This window comes from Amphibalanus amphitrite, unplaced genomic scaffold, assembly GCF_019059575.1.
Source record: "Amphibalanus amphitrite isolate SeventyFive unplaced genomic scaffold, NRLGWU_Aamphi_draft 000073F_arrow, whole genome shotgun sequence".
Taxonomy (NCBI): domain Eukaryota; kingdom Metazoa; phylum Arthropoda; class Thecostraca; order Balanomorpha; family Balanidae; genus Amphibalanus; species Amphibalanus amphitrite.
In genome coordinates, this window is record NW_024881569.1 from 498852 (window position 1) to 521395 (window position 22544).

Genomic DNA, 22544 nt, shown 5'->3' on the forward strand with positions numbered 1-22544 from the left:
GAAGTTGGGGAAAGACACGTAACAATCCCTTACATCACGACAGCTATCGGGGTTGGATGATGGTTGTGTTAGTGCAGACTCACAATCTTACGAGTATGTATTTTTATAACAAGCAGTTTCGATTTTAATCTGATTCGATGAACAAGAAGCTAACAATTTAAAGTTCTATCAAGGGGAGTGTTGCACTATGTAAGAATGCCGCAATAGCAAAATTTAATACACAAGTCGACTATCAAGCAGTTTTTACGGTTATCCCCTGCCTCGGCTGCCACTGAACCAACTCACCGTAGTGTGAAGTTGCCCCTGATCCTGCCGCCGAGGTTGTCCAGGTCGGGCTGGTGCTCCTGCTCGTACTCGTACTCCTCCGGCGCATCCAGCGAATCCCTCGACAGGAACGGACTGAATCGCGCGATCGCATAGCTGTTCCAGTCATCAAAGTCGAATATGCGTTCGCGGATCTCATGCGGGTTTCTCGTCCCCCACCAGTTTCGGCTAGCTACCAGTTCTGTGGCCAGACTGGACGAGTGCGTCCCAGCCAGGAACTCGTAGTCCATCTGATTGCGGCCCAGTAGATTCTCTGTGACATTGACGCGCTGTACACCGCGCACTGCCAGCACGTGACTGGGAGCTGCGTGCACCGCCCTACCGGACAGCGGCTGCTCGTTGAACCGCACTTCATTGCGGGTGATCTCGGCAGTCACGTGGCCGAGAATCTCTGACTGACTGTCCACAGCCACTTCCACCATGAAAGTTCCCGTGTTTCGTCGGATCACGTTCCTAGAAATCAGCAGCTCCTTTTCCATGCCACGCACCGCTAGCAGGCCTCCATTACAGATGTTATCCTGGAAAGTGTTTCGTAGGATCTGGAGTCTCGCGAAGTGGCCTCCGACCACGGCCTGGAAGTCGCGGTTGCCGGAGAAGGTGCAGTCGGCCACGTAGAAGGAGTGGGTGAAGTTCTCGTTGTAGCGCCACACGTAGGGAAGAGAGACGTCCAGGCCGCCGCGCCGGTTGGACGTGACGGTCGTGTTGTCCAACACCCAGTGGAAGAGGTTGTTGGACAGCCATAGGTCCCTGTCGGTAGGAATACGTGTCAGATAAGTCTTAACCGTCACCTTTTTTCGTGAAACGAAATCATGCGATGCCTACACAAAATGAGTTAAAAGCTGACTGAACAAATTATTATACCTAAGTGGACATCAACGAAGCCAGCAACAAGCTTTTACGATGAAAGTAACCGCAAAAAAAACATTAACAAAAACTGCTTACTCTGCCGGAGGCTAAGCATTTTTCATGCTAGCTGAACTTTTGGGCTTTCGCAATCGGGTGTCAAATTCACCAAGCACATCCAATCCGCAGTAAAACACAGCCACCCACCTGGAGAACTGCCTGATGCCGGCTCCGTTGTTGTCGATCCGCGTCCTGTTGATGACGGTGGTCACCTCGGAGATGTTATGGGACACGTCCTCCCTGAACGGAGACAGGTAGAACACCGCCTCCTCGCGGTTACCAGACAGCTCAGAATCGTACATCTCGATAGAGACGTTCGATTTTCGGAGGAAGAGCTCGTGTAGATCGCCACGGTACCTATAGACATAGTAAATAAAATCATGTCAACAGCGCACAAACGTCATTTGAAATGCGTGGGGGCAGAGGGAACCGAGCTGGAAACCCATAAGCTGATGATATTGCAGATATAATAGTTGTTTGGGTGACAGCTAAATGGTTCGATAGGGTGTCCGAGCCCCTGTAGTGTCTGCTAATGAAAATACGCCGATCTCACTGAGAATCCCGTCAAATTACGTCTCAGGCGTCGAGTTTCATGCACTACGCATGCAACATATGCATCACACAACACTCGCCAACAGCATAATTCTACAGCCGCGTCTCGTGACACCATCCTTGCCTCCCATCTACCTCCACTCTCCCAGCCAACTACACACCTGCTGTAGAACAGTGCCGACAGTCCGTATCGGTTTTTCCTGACGAGAGTGTTGTGCAGCCGTAGCCGAGGCACCCGTCCCCGCTCCTCCTCGTACCGTAGCAGCGAGGTGGGACGCAGCTCCCGCACATCCGAACCTGAAAGCACAAACGAGCCGTGGAATAGGCGTCAGAACTGAGCGGAACAAAACTCGTTCGGCGTGGAGCGTTATGTACAACGACAAAAAAAGAGAGTGAACCAATATAATACATACACATCAAATCAGAAGGCAAGTACAAAAGCAGTACACATCAGCAAATGCACACTTAAGCTTATCTACAAGTGCACGACGACGGCAAATTTCCAGGCCTTCTCTTCCCGAAACAGATAATCATCTGCCTGCAAACCCAATAATGTATCGCATGAGCGTCATCATCCCTCAGACCCCTGGGTGTTGCAGTACTCACGTCTGATCGCAGTGAACAGCAGTACAGCTCCGCCGCGGGCCGGGCCTCGGGTCATGTACCGCAGCGTGATCTGGTAACTGGCAGAGCTCACCGGGAACGCCAGAAAGTCGCGGCGCAGCTGCCAGATCTGGAGAAAACACGGCCACCTTTGGTTACCGAGGCATCACACTCTAGGCATCGCAGCATAATGGGTTATCTACGAGACCAGGGTTATACGGTGTTGGTTTGAAAACAATTAACCACACGGTAGGGTGAATCGAATAGGTATTCAATCCGTGATTAATAATTAAGTTAGATGAACACCCATTATCATCACAACATGTTTACATATAACCAGCATCTTCCATCATGCCACTGGTTAGCTACCAGTAAAACGCCTTTTGGGCGAAGAACGAGCGAGCGAGATATAGTGAGCCCTGCACGTGCGGAAGGGCGAAAGGGTACTTCCAACGGGGCTTGTGCAAAACACCCTTCTAACCGGTCGCTAGCGGTATGCCAAATTTGAACGCAATCGGCCCAGCCGTTCCTGAGATCTGGAAGCGGCAATCTGCACGTGCGCACGTGCAAACGGGGTCCAAACTGACTTTTGCACGGCACCCTACTAACCGGTCCCCAACCGTGTACCAAATTTGAGCGCAATCGGCCCAGCCGTTCTCGAGATCTGGAAGCGCCCCCTGCACGTGCGCACGTGCATTAGCACCCTATATAACCGCAACACATGAGAATGCATTGCCTGGTGGGTGCCTACCTGTATGCCAAGTTTCAGCGAAATCGCCCCAGTAGTTACTGAGTTATTGAAATGGGAACAAATTTGGCACCTCTTCTTTTTGCATTTTGCACGTGCAGTAGGGGTCACTCACATAGATCAAAAGTATCCGACCTTTGGTAGAAGGGATGCAGCTACCCTACAAAAATTACCGCAAGACAATCGCCCAAGCGGCTGCTGAGATATGAGCCTCTCAAAATCACTACTTTTGCAAAACAGCTTGAACACCCTTGACTTTTCACGTGGCACGTGCCACGACGGTCACTGTGATGTATCAAAAGTAGTCAATTACGGGGTAGAAGGGATGGGGCTACCCAGCAAAAAAGACCGCAGGCAAATCGGTCCAGCGATTGTTGAGATATAAGCCTCTCAAAAGCGTTACAGGCCGGGCCGGGCCGGGCCGGGCCGGGCCGCTCATACTGAGATTTTTCCGTTATATTGAAAAGACTCGCTTCGCTCGCTGCGCTCGCTCGCTCGTAACAAAAGAGACACTTCCAATAAAAATGAGCTCCACCGGCCCCGACTCGGCCCTCAAACCGTACCACGGCCGAGGGCTCGATCTGGTAGAAGTCGTAGATGTGGATGTCCTCGGATGAGTCCGGTGGGCTCGGGTTCAGCACCTGGATTCCGATCAGGTTCTCACGGGACGTCTGCCAATGGAGAGGGGTCACACGTGATGAGAGCGTTAGATCGGATAAAGGTTAACCCGCGCCCCGTAGGGCTACCGGCGGACCCTACCACCCGTAGGGGGGGGGGGGCCGTTTCGGCCCCCCCCTAAGATCTCGGAAAGTTACCGGCCGATTTTCAAAATTCAAACGGCGTTCGATAGCCCCACCCGGGAACTACCTTGTGACCAAATTTCATTGACTTAGGTCAAACCGATGACGTCACAGGTCAGGTCAAAGGTCAGATTTTCACCGTTCACAGGCAATTCAAGAAATGTGCTGTGAAAGCGAGTAAATTGGTAATTTATTGAAAACCATCGATGGTACATTGTTCGTCAAACACATACTTTGCTATCTGAGGTCACTGATACCAGGTCAGGTCACAGCGAGGTCAGGTCACCGGGGGTCACAATATGAATGTGTCGTGTGATACATGTTTTATGGTCCATTTTACATGACAAATGCGATTATGTGGGTTAGGCAGCCTTTGGGGCCAGCCTAGGTCACGTTTTGGTGAAGGTCAGGTCAAGGTCAGGTCAAATTAGGTCAAATTTCAAAGTTGATGTTTTTGCATAAAATGGGTATCGATTCGATGCAGCTCGTCACGGGGAGTCTAATGGTGGTCTTCGTTTTGCTCTACGAGTTCTAGAATTGCCAAAAATTGAGTTTGAAAATTTGACGTCATCATTTTTGAACAGTTTTTTCGCTATAACTTGGCCAAAAAACGAGGTATCGATCTGAAATTTGGTATGTAGATAGAAGACGGTAGGCACTATCACATATATTCCGGTTTTTTTGAAACTCAAAAAACTTTTTGGATTTTTTGGCGAATATATCCAAAAAAATGCTTTTTTGATTTTTGGGGGTCAAAACTCAAAAATTTCAAATATTCGAGATAGCAGTTTTGTAGCCCTGTCAATTCTACACCTTTTATGTCTTGATCATTTTTCTGTATCTTCAAAGCTGTAGTCCTGACAGGTCTTCTCGCGAAGGTCTTTTTTCGGTCGAAAATGACAGAACATGACGTCACTCTGACGTCATTTGTGGCCAACCTATCATAGCCTCTGGAAAAATTTTTGGTCACAATGTGTAAAATTGATGCCCGGAGGGGTCCTGAAAGTTTAGTGGCGATATCTCCAGCCATTTAGGAGATATCGACCGAAAAGGACAGGGGGGGCCGTTTCGGCCCCCCCCCCTACGGGGCGCGGGTTAATAGAATCTCTAGCTTAGTCTGACTGTGACGCACTGCATCTAGGCATCCGGTGTAACGCAAGATCTACTATATTGAGTATTGACCATGATTACCTAGCTTTCAAAACGATCATTTTCACTTAAAAAAAAACATTAATTATGCGGGCTACATGAACCAACACACAAACAAGCCCATCAAAATCTGTCAATTACAGGCTCCTCGACCATTTACATACTTCAACCAGCCACCCCAAGGTTGACATTTCCACAAAGACCCTTCACTGGCTAACAAGATAGCTAAAACTCCGGACGGTACATACTAAAAAAAAAAACTTTATCCACTTCTCAGGATATCCGCACCTTGTCTATCCCATTCCACAGACGACTCTACTAGCTCCCTCACCGTGACATGGAAGATTCTCTCCATGGTCTCGTCCGATCCCTCAGTGATCAGGTAGGTGGGCTGATACAGGTCCAGCTCGATGCGCGCCGGTGTTGATGGCAGAAACACGCGTCTCTCTCGCACCAGCCCGGCCCAGCCGATCAGCTCCCGCTGCTCGTGTCGGATCAGGGACGGGTTGTAGTGGATGCCCGACTCGCCGTTTTCCTCCACCAGGCAGTCTGAGAGGGAGGGGGTCAGTGACGTAAATTGATGGGGTTCATTTTCGCAAAACTCATTTTCAATTGTAAAGGTAGCGACTTGCCGCGAGGTTTACATAGATAACCAAGAGCAGGGCGAATTAAAATAGGTTGGGTGAAACAGAGCTAATGATTTCGCAAAACAGATAATCTGTTTATGGGAACTTTGAAATCATGTACCATTGCTTGGAATATCACCAATTTACCCGATGATAAGCAAAACGCTTAAACAAGTAGCCTCCCTAAAAAAACAGCACGATAACCACGCCAATCACTGCCACTTCTTCCAGACCTAAGGCGCACACCACTGGAGCCGGGCTCTACCGTTTCCTCACTTGTCATATCGAGCCACAGTGAGCGCAGCGATATGCCGTGGCCGCGGTTGCCGCGCGCCTCCACCCGCTTCAGGTGGTTGACCGAGTCGATCTTGAACGTGTCAGAGTACATGATGCCCAGGCCGTCACCGTCGTTATCGGTTAGCACCACCGACTCCAGCACGTGGTGGTTGAAGTCCATCCGCAGCGCTGTAAAACGGAACGTTCTCAAATTAAAATAACTTAATAGAAATAATAAACGAACTGCTAGCAAAAGAAGAAAACAGGACGATAATGGCCACCGGGCGGAGACAAAAAAGCCCTTCAATAACAAGGCAATCTGTTTTCTCAACAACCAAATCTCACGATTATGCACGAAATCTCAACAAAATCAAAACACCGCCATCAGCTTGCCCGATCCTTCCGTCTCACCTGGTCCAAACGTGTACGTCGCATGATCGATGAGCCCAGCGCTCTCAATCCAGACATTCTTCAGTATATTTTTCTCGGCGGGCAGACCGAACCGGACGCCCGCCCAGCTGACATCGTAACAGCGCAGTGCCACGTCCATCTCGTGCGGACACGTGTGCTCCAGCTCGGCGGCCGACTCGTGGCGACACCGGGTCACGTCCAGGTCGGTCGGCGCGCACGACACGGAGCTGAGAAAGGAGGGGACAAACAGTAGTAAGAGGAAGGTCGATGGAGCGATGGATACGTCAGAATCGGGACAGCACTCGGCAATTTCGAAAAAAACTAGTCACGTTGAAATGATAAGTGAAACTAAGAAGAAAAAAACGAATAATGAGATTCCGACACAACTATCGTCACAGATCCCAAAAATAGTAAAAAGGATTAACAAAGTTCCCGATACCTCAAGTCAGCACGGCAGCTAGCCAATTTGACGAATAGCTGGACCTGATGCTTTACCAGTGGCCCGTGGTATCGCTTACCTCATCATCACGCGCGAGTCGAGTCCCTCTAGGGGCATCTCAGTGCGCGTCATCTGCCAGTCGAGCGGGTTGAGCACCCAGCCCATCTGGCGGCACACCAGCGCCGCGTTCAGGATGCTCCAGCCGCGCGAGCACACCGTGCCCCACTCGTTGTCAATCAGCACCTGTTGATGGGGCAGAGATAGGGATTATTGTTGGAGATTAGTAGACGAATAGATCATGGCCGTATCCAGTCCACCTTTGAGCATAATGGGTACCTACGGAAAAATATGACATTGTATAAGAGTAAAAGTAAAATAATAAGAGTGGATATCAGTAGGTATACGACGCTAATTAAATGCATCAACAAACCATTATAAACCGTTACAAACCATTCCCGAAAGGAAAAACATGAAGTTGGTGCAACAACAGTCATTCATTCCATCTAAAGCAAACCACCCTTCAAGTGACTCCTCTTCAAACTCCTCTTCGCCCGCTGAATACAGACTGACCTGCAGTCGTCCCTCTCGCTCGGTGCGCCCTCCGACCAGTCTGACGGGCGCCAGGCTGACGTTGTCCCGCTGATCGCGCTCCTCCAGACTGAATGTCACACGCTTCTCCTCACTCATTGACGAGCCCTCGGCGTGAATGTGGCCGGCCACCATCATACCTGGACATGGCACAGCAACGGTTAAATTGCTACCAAGAACCTAGACAATCGTAAGGCTACTCAGGAGAAGCAGAAATACATAAGACATGACTAGTTTAGCAAAAGACATAGCACATGTTTGCAGTGGTAATATTACATGGGGAAAAGTCAACAATTAGGTCAATCTTTGAGGCAGCCAATAGCAAGGTAATTAAGCTTCTAAATTATCAAATATCACTGATAAGCCCCACCCCAGTGCAGTTTCCGCAATGTGTACTCACCAACGCTGTGCTGGAACTCGAGTCGCACTCCGAACGCCACTGTCAGACGGGCGCCCGGCCGCACGTAGATATCCCGAGTGACGCGGAACGTGCCCTCCGGCAGGATCACCTGACCCGCTATCTCTCCGCCGATCTCGTTCTGCGCGTCCGGCCCGAAATTCGGCACAAACTGCTCGTTCAGCGAGAGCAGGATCGAGTTTGGGTCGTTCTCGCTAAGCAAAAACGGCTCAAAGTCCACCTTGGCTAGATTGTAGCGATCTTTGCGGTCGAATATACGGCTATATACTTGGTTGGCTCGCTTGAAACCGAACCAGTTGTGCGAGGCGTTGGCGTTGGCGCTCTGATCCTCGAAATGCACGCCCAGTTCGTATTCTGACTCGGGATTCTCCATGATGTTGCGGTAGACAATGACAGAAGCGGAAGAAACAGTGACTACTGCGGCCACACGGTTACGAGGATTCAAACTGGGGAATGGCTCTTCGACGGCGTTCTTCACCAAAAAGTTGCGGCTGAAGAGGATCTGCTGCGCTGACGAGTGTGCGTACTGTGACGCACCGATGTTCACCACGTAAATGCCGTTGTTCCTCTCGAAGTAGTTGTTTGTGATGTTAAGCTCAAGAGGCAGAAGCTCCACCTCAGGCGTGTCACCGCTGTACACCCGCATGGAGGCCACCCGCTGCTCAGCGAAGTAGTTGTACTCGATGTTACCGAAGATGTTGGCCACCGGCTCAATATTGATGCCAAGTCGCTCGTTCCTGAGGAAGCGGTTGTTACCGATTTGCAGCAGAAGCTTTCCTTTAGTGGTCTCTTGACACGTCCAAATATCCAACGCATCCCAGAATGACCGCTGGAACACATTACCACTGATATTCACAAACGAATCTCGGCAGAAGTTACCAACAAACACGCCTTGAAGCTCGTTCTCGGAGAGTTTCGAGTACGCGAGGACGAACTCCTGGCTGAAGGTCACCTTGTGATCTGTCTCATTGTACCAGAGGGACACACCACGACCCGAGTTGCCGGCGATCTCACACCAAGAGATGTTCTTGTTGCCGCCCGCGTAGGTGATATTGATGCCGTCACCGATGTTGTTCGTGATCTGGGACCACGTGATGTTGACATCACCGGCGCCTCCCAGCACGTGCACGCCGGCCACGTGTGAGTTGTTGGCCACGAGCGTGCGGTGCACGTGGACGAGCGAGCGCAGGTTCTCGACGGCGATGCCCCGTCCGTTGTTGTTGGATACGTCACAACTGGAGACGTTCAAGTCGTGGGTCTTCCCTGGAGAGACAGAAATAGGACGGTTAGGGAGCGCTGTACAGAAACAGCGACAAAGTAACGGCGCCAGCCTTAATTCATATGCTCTCGAAATAGTTGTTGGTAATGTTGAGCTATCTCCATTGGCAGAATCTTAAAACCCAAGTGAACGCAAAAGAAGATCTGCCATTTGTCTCTGGCCACCTGCTAGTCGGTTGTTTTCTACCAGCCCCACTGCATTCATCAACACCGTGTCCAGTCCCGCCCCATCCGTTCCTAACATCCCGATCGTCGAGCCACGTTCACCCGTCCTGATCCCGCCAGCTATTTCTTTATCAGCCCACCCGAGCCGTCCCGCCCTGTTCCCACCATCCCAACATCGCCCTCTCTCCTCCCATTCGGATCCCATCGACCCCACCGCCACACTCACCATCTCCAGCAGTGATGGCCATGATGACCTCCGTCTGGGTACGGTTCAGCGCAGAGAACGTCACCAGAAGCTGGTGACGGGTGGTGACCAGACTCTGGGGCCGGGTGGCGTTACGGACCTGACCGGAAGAGGGACGGAGTGTCAGCGAGGAGCGAGACGGCGAAGGGTCAGCAATGGGGGTGCTTAAATGGCCGTTGAAAAGCGTATATGAACTAATTACTAGAGCCGATCCATCGCATTGTATCGACATTGCTAATCGCGACCGCGCAAAGGCAGTGTCTTTCAATGACGAACAAATTATTATATTCAACGCTAAAAGGTCGTCATGCCAACGATGAATCATATGACTGGCATTCCATCAATACGACACGCAGGTGAACAATGTACCGCGCCCATCAGGTCAACCCCTGGCCTGGCGCATTGTTGCGTGCGCGGCCGAAACGGCTCATTTCCGGAGTGATCACAAACACAACGAGGTCGTGCATCCGACCCGCTCACGTTAGCTACCGGCCACCGTCCGGTCCACGCTAGAGTGACGCTAGACCGACCTGCTACAGGCAGGATTCCTGAGCCTGACACAGACTAAACCTGTGACAAGCCGCATCTTGACGGCTAATCATGGGTGCGCAGGATCTCTGAAGACTATGAGTATGCTCGTTGCGACAACAGCGGGCGGGGAACGTGTCTCGTTGACTTACCTTGAACGTGCCGAGCAGCGGTGAGGAAGTTGACGTGCCGTCATAGAAGCTCAGCTGGGCATCGTCGTCGCGTTCGTTCATCAGGTAGAGGAAGTTGACCGTCAGCACGAGACCGGGCCGAGCGCGGAAACGCTGCAGACATAAAGCACGATAAGAGTTGTCACTTTTCCCGGAAAGCTGACAAAGCTTTCCTAAAGCGAGATGTAACTGCTATCTGGCTTCTAAACGAATGATGTAGATAAAGTACCACTACAGAGTTCTATCTCTTGGGTTAACACGCCAGAATGATGTTATATGTATGTTATATTGCAAGACGATGTTGGTAAATTACCGTGTGTCATACAGGTATTCTAAATAAATACAACATGCATTTTCTCATTTCATCTAATCTCAAAACCTCTCCTGTAGTTAACACTACCACCTCGCCTCTTCTTACCTTCTGACACTGAATCGGGCGGTAGCTGGTCTTGAACTGCTGCGCCACCGTGTAGATGGGGAAGATCTGCTGTGCAATGGTACCGGAGCTGCAGAAGTCAGTGACCGGCGTGCCGTCCACCTCCCGGCGCGGGATCTGAATGTCGTGCTGGACGAATTTGATACCGTCGGCCCCGTTATCGCGAATCCGGCAGTCGTGGACGCGAGCCAGACCCGTGGAGGTGTTCATGTATATGCCGATGCCTGGAGAGGAACGTCCATTGGTTATCGATAGCTCAGGTGGCGTATAGCTGTGAGACATTGTACTATTGCGACATCATACAGTGGAATAAAGTAGCTATACACAGTACACACCACACAACATTGAATATGCTGCCACCGCTAACCATTGTTTCCCGAGATTCTGATGGACTTCTCCAGCAGTTATGTATTTAAACCACTACCATTTCTCGTTTTCTCTTATCTTTTAACGTTCCCATTGACGCCGGCTATCTATGGCCCGGTCGGTCCAAATAACCACCAAAGTATCATTTTCATTTGTAAAGCCGGACCGCCCGACTTACCTGCGTTCTCCTCCACCGTGCAGTTGTTGACGATAACCAGTGAGTCAGGCGCTGTGATGTTGATACCTCCGTAGGCCGACCGGCGCACTGTTACACCGTACAGTCGCGGAGGCACGCCGATACTCTCAATGGCCGCGTGTGCCTGCGAGGGATGGGGAAGGTCAGGTCAGGTCAGGTTAGGTCAGGTCAGGTCAGGTCAGGTCAGGTCAGGTCAGGTCAGGTCAGGACAAGTCGCGACCATACAAAGAGCCAAATAGATCGAAACCTGGCACACCCTACCCAGATGGTATATTTTGCATGCAGCCTTTATAAGTTCGCTTACTGACGTTAAGCGTTCTGTGTAAAAAATAAAAGGCAAGAAACTGAATAACCTAGAACAAAGGCCGATGCACTAAGCTTCTTATCGTCTTAAAGCACGCACAGTGCACACCTTCAAACGTCATCTACGGATGGCTCAACCACCTCACAGTATTCACACGTGCCCGCACACACGCTAATTCCTAAAGCCGCACTCCTACAGGAAACCTGACCGGTTCCCTTCCACGTGGCCGACCCGCCCGTTCCTGGGTTCCCCGTTACCCGGCCGTTGCTCGTGGCCAGTGACCCCCCTCAGCGACCCCTCACGACCTTCTAGTTTGACCGACACTCAGGGCTACTTCAGACGGAACGGAACGCGGCGCTCCCCGGCTCAAGCGAGCTGTCAGAGCTTATTTCACGCTTCGGTATAACACTGTCATACCGGTGGCCAAACCAAGGCTGCTCACGAGACTCTTCGCCCCCGCGACTGGTGGAGCTGCATACTAAAGAGACACATGGCGAAGGAAAAAATCTCTATCACGGTGCAAACATTTTAAAAGAGCACCAAGAACATTGTCTTATTTATCCACATCCACAGCTCTTGGATGGTATACAGGACCTGATAGCAGCCTTTTTATTGTTATTAGCACGGCAACTATTAGCTCTTATAACACTAGTAGGCAGTAGCATGCAATCGCACTCTGCCGTGGGGATAAGCCTGTTCAGAGTTCCGTTTTCTGATTCTCACCTGTCTCCCCAGTCCCATGCCGGCTCCCAGCACGTCCACGTGGTACAGTTTGGACTCGGAGAACTTCTGGTAGAGCGTGTCGTCGGCGGTCAGCAGTTTGGTGTGGTCGGCCCGCTCGAAGCTCAGGCCGCGCCAGTGAGCGGCCGGTCGGGTCAGGTCAAACACGGGCAGGCAGCGCAGCGCCAGATCAGCGTGCTCATCTGTGGGTCACGGGTCATATCAGAGGTCAGCTCAGGTCAGGTTGGTTTTGGTTGGGTTATAGGTGAAGTGTGGCATCTTCAGCTATATATCCGAGCACCGATTCAAAAGCCATATAAATTCCCACAAGCCATCATTTATCTCACTATCTCATAGCTTAGGTCAGTTAAAAATCAAATAAATGCCAACTTTCCAACATCGCAGAAATATTACAATGAAAGTTATGGCCAATCAAACACATTCAGTGTGAACCTTTCGAAACGGAGCTCGTCTCAATATCTGACATTGACATCTGACATCTGACCCATCAGCAGAAGAGTCCAGTCCACCCCTAACCGCCCACTCCTCTGTACCACGTACCGCAAATACCGGCTCCCATGGCTCTGGTGTCCCAGTGGCAGTCCTGCACGCGCGCCTCTGTACCGGTACACTGGGGCCGTTCGTACAGCAGGCGGCGGGTACCGTTCAGCCAGGGGTACCACTCCGAGTACTCGCCGCCCGTCAGACCCATCTGACGACATGCCACGCGCGCGTCCGGCGCCGTCCAGCTGAGGGCAGAGAGAGATAGTTAGGAGGGTCAGAAGGAGGGAGGGGATGATGTCAAGAAGAGATAGGGTTCCAAAAACGAGAGAAAAAGGCGCTGTAAAAGAGCGGTACTGTGGGGACAGAATGTGTGTGTACATACGGGGGGGGGGGGGGAGGCAAAAGACTAGGGCTTATCCAGAGGTTTCAAGCGGTCGGGGAATGAAGAAAAGGAAAAGGGTCAACAATGAAGGAGGGGCACGACACAGGGATTCAAGGCAAGGGTGAGCCGGAGAGTGGGAGAACGAGCGGCGAGCTCAAAATAGAAGCGACCGTATTGGCAAACGAGTATGAGAGGGCTTGCAACGGGAGGAAAGTGTAGCGAGTGAGAACTACAGGAGAGAGGCAATTGAAAGCAGCGAGCCGCCTGGGTTGGGTCAGCTTTTACGAGCTCGGGAGACGGGAGAGGTCACAGAGCACAGTTGCTACAGCCCACATAGGTCCCCGAATGGAGAAGCTGGCGGCGCTTTGCCGTCATTGTATGACCTGTCAGGCAGGGTAGAGGTGATAATGAAATACAGCACTTATGAATTAAGAACTTCGTAAAGCTACTAAAGTACAAACGCTGTGGCCTAAACGTGGCTGAAAAAAGACATGATCATTAAGCAGGAGCTAAGCAGCGACCCATAGGCCAGTGTTTCCTCAATAAAATCACCACGCAATGAATGTAGCAAGGAAATGTAGCAAGGCCCGTATCTCATGCAGAATAACAACGAACTTCATTGACTCATAGGAGCTAAAAGGAAAATCGACAACTGCTCCAGTTCCTTTCATTCTCAAAATCCTAGCTATCTACAATACTGCAGCTGGTTTGCTAAACCAGCAAAGGTTACCTTGAACTTTAAACACTCTGACGAGACCGGTGCTGCCCACCCAAGATCCCGATTAAAAGACCTAAATAGCCAGTATCAGCACCACCCATTGCGTGCCCAGTCACGGGATCTCTGCTCCTCCGTCGTCACTGCAATAACCGGCTCCTCAGCAGCACGGACCGGCGGACGGTGACGGGGCAGCACCGACGCGCTCTGTGCACACACAGACACACAAACACGACGAGGAGGGGCGGTGCCGGTTAGTTAGAGAAGCCGTGCCGCAACGCAGCCAACCAGAGCAGAAACAAACGAAAAACTCCACGACGTCGGACGGACCAACAACGGTCTCGGAAAACAGAATAAGGTGAGTTTCTCAACCGCGCCGCACACCCACACGACTGTCCAGCCTTTGTTATAATGAGATCGGTATCATACTCGCTATCTCAAGTTCACACGGGGCGTGTCATTTATAAACAGCTCCATCTCGTCTGTTTCGTGCAGCGGACCAAGAAAAAAAACAGGGACCCGAGCCGAGATCCTGGCCGGGAGGCCAGCTGACGCAGGGAGACTGCAGTTCAGCGTAGGTCACTAACACCAGCGACCGCGTCTCAGCACGCGGGTTATCGGCTCTGCCACCCTGCAGGCGCGGCACAGTGACAGATAACTATGCGGCAAATATGCAAAGATGAAAGAGGCTTCTCAAAGCGCGATATCCTTGCAGCTGCAGTGTCGGAACAGTTCAAAACATGTTGGAGATAACATATTGAAGGACATTACCGTTTTCCTACAATGACGGCAGTCTACGTGCGACTGCTAGTTCGTGTTGTGATTACAGTTCATTTTAGATCACACTGCACGTACTGTAAGGATTAGACAACTTGAACTGTGTAACAAACGTGCACCAAAGAGGCTTGAATAGTGGGCGGAATGCCAGTCACGATAAGACCGGCTCCAAAGGCAAAACAGAGACAAGTGTGAAGGCCATACCCGAATGCATGCTGGCTGTAGGCCAGGCAGCTGCGCCTGACATAGAACCAGCTAGCTAGCGACATGCCAAAGGGCAATGCATCTCTTAACCTGATCCGGAGGTGTGCTAGTCTAGCTCAGATCAAGCCTCCAAGAGGCTTTGTACGTCGGAAAAAATGTAGCGGAGTTCCTACATCTCGAAACCCCTATCCTCATCTCGAGTGTTCCCTTCCGAGTCGTTCTGACCGGTCCATTGCATGGAGTGCTGTTAAGACGCACTTCAGCCCCCGGTCAGCTGACTTGCCTCTACCTGTGACGTCACAGAGGGGCCGAGTCGGCAGAGTCGGCCACTCAAGGCCACCAGCTACGTTTATGCAGTGCCGACTGTCTGAGCTCAGAGGTAGCGGCGGCGGAGGACAGCGCTCCAAGACGGCTCACCATTGTTTGAGCACCGACCAATGCTCTTCCGTATGACGAGATAGGGACACACGTGACACAACCAAGATTGAAGAGCGCTGAAGAATCAACTTCACTATCAGTGAATGAGGATCAGCTAACCCTGAATGAAGCTGCACACCATAAGTGCTCCTTCCCCGGTATAATGCATTTCGGCTCTGGCAAACATCGCTCCTGTAATTGTGTTCAGCACCCCAAGGCCGTCGTCTGTCGTTCATCACTGGTGGAGGCACTTGTTGTGATCACGTCTCGGCGAGGTAATGTGAGACACACCGCACGTGGAATGAGTACCCGGGTCGGGTCAGGGGGGGGGGGGCTTAAAAGTCCTTTGGCCAGGCCCTGCAGGCAGGATCGATACTCATTTTGCGAGACCAGAGGCCAAAGTTTGAGTGGAGGCCAGAGCTCACAAAACCAAGCCACTGCAGCCTGGAGGCATGTTTTTACTTTTTAGCCCTCACCTTCGAGCTTTCACAGTCTTGTTTTCTGGGCTGAGACTGACGGCGACATGGCAAGCATAAAAACTGCCGATCGGTTAACAAAGACCCTTTACGACGAAGGAATTTCTATAGCCAGGAACACACTAGTTGACGAAACCAGATAGCACCCCATCCAGTGTTTGTCAGTTTCAAAACGTCGCATTCCTCCATTGACCGATAAAACGAGAGCACCTCTATCCTCCCCTCCACTGCCCTTCCCCTCCCCATCAGATAAACGGTCAGTGACCCCCGCTCACTATACAAAACGCACACCCCTGTAATCTCCCCGGTGCCAACTCTGCGCAAACATTTCTCGCCAGCGGGCGGCGCAATGCGACAAACACCATACACCCGCAACTAACAGAGAAAGGCAAGCGCGTCGCGCCAATCCTCGTCCAGAGCTCGCCCAGCACAAACATCCCAAACGAACGGCGTGGGAGGGGAGGGACGGGGTCACGGGACAGCTGGGCCGGGGAGGGGAGGTGAGGGGAGGGGAGGGGAGCCTCGCACGGATGCCGAATGAATGCACAGTCACGCCAGCGAAACACGCCGGCCTGAGGTCAAAGGTCACAGCCTCCGGGCACGAGCGTCGCCAATTTCCCGGCCGTGCCGAGAGTGAGCAGAAAGTCGTGCCCAAGTCGCCACACAACAGGCAGAACACAGGCGAACTATGGCCACGAGGCACGAGCAGAAGCGACAAAGGAGTCGGGTTTCACGGACCAGCTGCTCGCGTCAGCGGTAAAATATCGCGAGTCGACTCGTGATCGGCCCCGAAGGAGGCTCAAAAGGCACCGTCATGCAGTCAACACTGTCCACAGAGCAGGTGTTCCGGCCCATCAAACTATCCAAACCCAATAAACCCCACCGCAACCCAAGCCAAATTAAATCCCGAACCACTACACTGAACGCCTTCAGACGCCAATGTCCGCGCTATCGCCCAAACCAGTAATGACGCCTTACACGCCAATTTCGGTAATATATGATACGTTGAAATGAGAACTCGCCGGCAGCCGAGCGTATCGGCCCGTTCAAGTTCCCGTGGGGACCCGAGCGGGCTCCCGACTGCCGACCCACGTGGAGCTCAGCCGTGAGCTCGATCAAAACCGTGCACCTGGTTCATGTGGCAAACTCATGAGCACGACTCACTAGCTGTTCTAGATTCTGTGCACGTTCGGTGGGCATTGTTCACGCCGGCGTCGGAAGTTGGAGGAAGCGGTCGAGCGGCGGCGGTGAAGGTAGCGGCGAGGGCGGGGGCGGGGGCGGAGGCGGGGGCGGCAGCGGAGGCGGAGGCGGGAGCGGCGGCAGGGGCGGGGGCGGAGGCGGTCCCGCCGTCGCAGTGGGCGGTTTTGTTACGGGTCGAGGGCCGGTTCACAGGAGGGCGCCCTGCCGAGCGGTGCCGACAAGCCCACCGGAACAGACCCAAGTGGAGCGGAGCGTCCCACCGCTGTGTATCGGCGCGGTGATTACCTTCTCCGCTCACGTGTGCAGGGCAGGGCAGGGCGATAGGGGCAGGTGCACGTTCGGCACACAACGGTGTGCAGAGTTAGGCCCAGGTTAGGGTGCACACAACGGCCAAGCACACACAATTGAAGTGGATCTCACAGGTCATGTAAAGGAAAACATAAAGCCGCAGACGGAGGGCGGGTTACCGGACATAGTGACACGGTTATGAAAGTCGCACACCGTTATGTGGGTGGCGGCGATCAGCCATAAGGAAGCTGGCAGTGCCCGAAGCCGGTTAAAATGTAGCGATGGCCCACAAACACCAAGGTAGACAACAAATAGACACACAAACACCCATTACCTCGACTTCCAACGGCTCCATAGCGAGTCACTAGAACGGACAGAACACCGGTTGGCATGATACAGAGGCAAATATATGCAGTTTGAAGATGAACAAGACATTGGACTTGTAGCTAAAGCTGGGAAAATCGGCATTCTTGATCGTTATTGTTGCTGTCCAAATGCAAATTAACGAACACAGCAACGAAACACTGGCCAATCAATGAGCCCCTCAGGCCCTAACCCCACCAAAAAAAAAAAAAAAAAAAAAAAAAACAGCAACAACACGGCACGGTAACAAATAGCACAGCTCGGTACTCACTTCCTGGAGTTGGTGCAGACGGAGCGCCAGTGGTCCTTGTGCAGAATCTGTACCCGTCCCTGCCAGGGGGTGGGGCCATCCACCAGACGCAGGCTGGGTGCAGGGGGACGAGGCGGCTCCTCAGAGGCCGTGAACACTATCCGGTCCCGCTCGGTGCCCTGGGGGAAGACGGGTCACATCAGGTCAGCACAGGAGAAAAACAATTGGCCCAGGTCACAATAGGTCATCAGGGGACCAAAAGGTCACCTGAGGTTGACGTATGTCACCTGAGGTTACACGAGGTCAGGGCAAGGTCACATGGTTCCATATATATCGGCAGGGGTCAGAAAGACAAACAGACTATAAGAGAAACAGGTCAGCGTGAGCCAGATTTCGTATGCATAAAAGTAATCGCAAGCTTTCGATATTTTGTTTTGGGAGGTAGCTGTGTAACACAACTACATATCGTAACTTCCTTCTCCCCACCATCCGCTCACCACAGCGACAGCTTTCTGAATCTCTCTTCACCGTGCGGTACCAGACTGATCGGCTCAGTTTCCACTCTCTACACACAACCGTTGTCTGCCTGACCATGCGTTTGTTTTCTCCATCAATCGAGACCGCTCCGCTGTTCATGATCGCTCCGTGCGAGAAGGTTCAGAGTCAGACGGTAACTAGTCACCATGGGGAGCGAGAACAAAGAGAGCGGCGCCGCCTGGCAACGCCCGAGAGAAGGGAAGGAGACGAAACGGTACGAAACAAAGTGAAACGGATCGGGCGGGGGAAGGTCACACTCGAACCCATTCGCCAATTTGGCCCACTGGTGGACGTCAATGGATGGTTCCCATCTTTGGCCGATAAGACGCTTGGTATGTACCTAGAGCAGATATTCTGAATTTGCAGTGATATTCGCCCGATGTTTCATACCCTTTCAAATGAGACTGACATTTGTGACGGTCAATCCCGAGCAGTTCAATGAAAATGAATGAAATACGTGAAAAGGATAAGCAGTTTCAGGTCATTCATCCCTTACAGCTAGAGGAAAACAAATTTAATCGCAAGATGTCATTAACCTCAAGTTTCCAAACTATGGTTCACCCTCAGCTGCACCTATATGCCGCCGATTTTCCCGTGGAGTACCGACGGCGAGCATTTATCTTATGACGTCAAACACAGCCGCGCCAGTCCAATTACCCTCGTGATCACATCCCCGTTAGCGCAGATTACCGCCCGATTCACCACCTATTACCACGTCGGCTTAGATTACCGTTTGTGGCGAAATGGAGGCGAGTCGATGGACAAACAGTCGTTGAACGCCACCTTCCGGTCTGCGTCTGCCAAAGTGTCACCACAGGCTATTGGCCCTAACAGAACCCGGAGGCGGCAGAAGTAAGACAAATCGACCGCTTCCGTGCCTCACTGGACACTTGAAAAACCGTCATACAGCCTGATTTAACATCCAGCTCGATCGCAAAAAAAAAAAACAAAAGAGGAGGAACAGAGACAGGGCCGATATTGGGGCGCGCCCTGTCGCCAGGGTCCAACGCGTAGCCAATTAGCAGCCACCCAGCGCCCCGAAAACCAACAAGGAATCGAGCGGCGGGCGCAGGGTAAGGAAGCGTCCCCGGAACCCGCCGACGGAAGAGCCCAATCAGTCTCACCACCCGCCGCGACCGGCCGGTCGACCAGAGAGCTAACTTCCAGCACGGTCCGCGAGCACAGCACGTCGCGCCGTGATCGTCTTTTTGTGTTGTTCCGCGCCACTTTTGTCACTTAGTCAACACAGAGGAGCACGCGAGCTCGAGCCGGGCGTGGTAGACCGTGAAATGGGCGCACGGCGACCGTTTACGGTCCGTCACGATAGCCAGGCTGTGTTTTGTGGGTTGTCTTGAGGTTGTTGGCCGTTCACACGGGCAATAATCGGAACAGGTAGGACGCGATCGTCAAAGATGCTTTGCAGCCGCCAGTTCTCCGATGCATAGCAATGAACATTCCAGCGCCATTCTCTTTAAAGAACTCGCAGAGTTAACGGCCACTAATAATCCGTTGACAATGCTGCTGATGGAGTGTGAATAACACCAATGAGAAGCCTCTCCTCTTACGTATGCGTGTTAAGTGCTCACCAGCGAAATTCAATTATCCAGCAGAAGGTAATAATAAAGCCCTGCTGGTCATTCTGGGCCAGCAAAGCCTGACAATCGCCCCTGCAATATCCATTCCATGAGGAATCTCTGCCTTATCGCTGGGTGCTGTTCCATGTATAGGACGGCGACCCGCAAGGCACCCCTTGCCAATCAACCAGCCCTAATAATCACCCCGTGCACTCCTCTGCAGGGTGGCATCCAGCAACGTCCACCGATTAGCGAGCCTGCGGCGTTCGCCCTGCACCCGAGTCCTGCGCGGCGGCGGCGCCTGGGGCGGTCGGCCGGCCAGCCCAGCCCGGACCGCTCCCACGGCCGGTGCTGATCGGGGCAGACGCTCCCACCGTCCCGATTAGCGCAGTACGGACGCTACTGGGCGAGCGGACGCAGCGGGACAGCGGCGCCGGTACGATACGGGAGCGGGTCATTATGGGATCACGGTGAATGGGGGCGGAACGTCCTGACGGACAGGTGGACAAACGGGAACGACACAGGACACACTGGTGGACACATGGACATTGGACAAAACGATCGCAGAGAAGCGGGAAATGAGAAGAAGGGAACAGAGGTGAGACAGTACTGCGCGGTGCCAACGTTACCAGGGGCTGGGCATTGGAATACAACGATGCCTTGCGAATCGCATTGAGCCCTTATAGACACGATAATCAATGGGCAGGATAATCAATCAGGGCAATCGATGAGCGATATCTAGAAAAGAACTATGTACTCAAAACAACGGTGTTCCGGTAAACGGTTTTACTTACTCATTAGAATTGTAGTGTAGTTAATAAAAATGTCAACCTTTGTCAGCATCCGGTGCATACTGACACGGTTCACAGATCGCATCATAAGCGAACGGCGATTTTACTCCGCACGGAACTGCTTCATGGAAGTTCACAGAGCGGAACTTCCGGACTCAGCCGTTGCAGGCAAGCTACACAACTCACAAGCAAACAACTCAACGGTCAACTCAACGGTTCAGCGTTTTCGTGCATTGAAACGATTGAAAAGCGATCGAGAGATTTCCAGCTCGATCCGAGATCTTTCCCATTGACAAGATAAACTGCTGGCCAACTGTCCTTTATCAATCGCCAATTGATCAAACCGCACGTCCGGCGCCCACAATGATCAGCCTGAATCAGACACGGATAGAGCACGTCACCCCTAATAACTAGCGTGGGTGACCACGTTACTGTTAGCCACACGCACATGGGCTGGAAACCGCCGACTCCCGTGAATCATACATGTGCCGTGCCGCCCGGTTCGAGCACAGGGCCGGGGAGTGGAGACGGAGGGGGGGGGGGGGGGCAGGGAACAGGGACAGCCGGAGGCAGGCACCAACCAGGGACACGCGTCCCACCGCCCCGACACGTGTTTGGAGCCACGCCGCACGCGACACCCTGGGTAAAATCAGCATTGATTTTACTGAAAGCATTAGTGGTTGGAGCTCAATCTGAGCCATCGGCCTCTGCACACAAAATAAAGAACTCATATATAGTTACACCTCGACAAGCAGATGTCAATGTCCCGCCTATCACCGCGGGAGCTCCCCACGGACCGCTATTCCGTCTGCAACGGAGCCGTCTGTCTGATCTGAGCCATGCACGCGTGACCACGAGCTGGCGAATCTAACAGAGCGGCGTCTGCGGCGCTTCCGACAGCGGTTTCCGAGCCGTGTCGGTCGCTGCGTCCGGCGGTCGTGGCTGGGCGTTCCCGCGGCGCGGCCACCACCGGACCGTTCGGTAACCGTTCGGCGCTCACCGCCGCACCGTCACAGAGTAGTCACAGTCACAGAGCCGTCGTCACGGAGTCACAGGGCGGTGTCACATCACCACAGTCAAAACAGCTTCGTCACAGGATGGCGGTTTCCATACGGGGAATGGAGCCGAGGAGGGCAGGTATCAAGCGTCGAACGCTGACCGCAGACAGACGCGACTCGGTGACCCGACACCGAGCGGTCTGCGGTTCACTGCCCATCAGAGCATATCCGCTACAATGAGGGTCTTTCAATCGCATCCAAAATGTAAGCAATAAGCATGACAACCTAGCCTCCGTCTCCTAACGAACCCATCGAACATTATGTAGTCACTCTATTAGCCCACCAATCGCATATGACCATGTTCCGGACTGAAACGAAACGCAATAGTTCAAGGCTCAAGCCATCCGGTGCAGCGCATAACAACAGGCACTTACCACTAGTGCCATCTATGAAGTAAAATACAAGCTCGCATGCGCCCTATACATTCCAGACACGCACCCGTTTCCAGCGCCAATGCTGAGTAATGGATGAAGGGATTACGCATATAATAAAAACTCGAGCCTGCCTCACCCTTGCTCGCCTTCCTATGCCTAACCGCCACATATCCATTATCCAACAAGCTCTAGCCAGTGACAGGCTGCTTAAGCCGATACAGCTCATGGCGCCTTTAACGTCAAGTCCTAACTGCGCATCGGCGTCCAGCAAACACTCTCTGTACAAACACAGAGACTGAACAGCGCGGACGGCAGCCCGCGGCGGAAGGTGGCCGGGAACCGGTTTCCGTTCGTTAGGAGTGCTCCTGAGTCACTGAGCACGGGGAAGTC

General features: G+C 52.5%; 1 protein-coding gene across 1 annotated transcript in view; it reads right to left on the reverse strand.

Annotated features, from left to right (window-relative positions):
- Window positions 1-20389, reverse strand: part of LOC122379212 (protein bark beetle-like) — a 30312-nt gene extending 9923 nt beyond the window's left edge. The window contains exons 1-19 of the mRNA XM_043361219.1: window positions 20306-20389; window positions 17842-17999; window positions 12806-12993; window positions 12248-12447; window positions 11203-11344; window positions 10641-10882; window positions 10205-10336; window positions 9507-9624; window positions 7820-9100; window positions 7402-7559; window positions 6911-7074; window positions 6393-6619; window positions 5982-6170; window positions 5411-5628; window positions 3694-3801; window positions 2386-2512; window positions 1941-2076; window positions 1375-1584; window positions 286-1071 (exon numbers count right to left, since the gene is read on the reverse strand). Of these exons, the coding sequence (XP_043217154.1) occupies window positions 286-1071; window positions 1375-1584; window positions 1941-2076; window positions 2386-2512; window positions 3694-3801; window positions 5411-5628; window positions 5982-6170; window positions 6393-6619; window positions 6911-7074; window positions 7402-7559; window positions 7820-9100; window positions 9507-9624; window positions 10205-10336; window positions 10641-10882; window positions 11203-11344; window positions 12248-12447; window positions 12806-12993; window positions 17842-17999; window positions 20306-20389 (4868 nt within the window). The remainder of the gene's footprint in view (window positions 1-285; window positions 1072-1374; window positions 1585-1940; window positions 2077-2385; window positions 2513-3693; window positions 3802-5410; window positions 5629-5981; window positions 6171-6392; window positions 6620-6910; window positions 7075-7401; window positions 7560-7819; window positions 9101-9506; window positions 9625-10204; window positions 10337-10640; window positions 10883-11202; window positions 11345-12247; window positions 12448-12805; window positions 12994-17841; window positions 18000-20305) is intronic.
- Between the last annotated feature and the right edge of the window lie 2155 nt (window positions 20390-22544).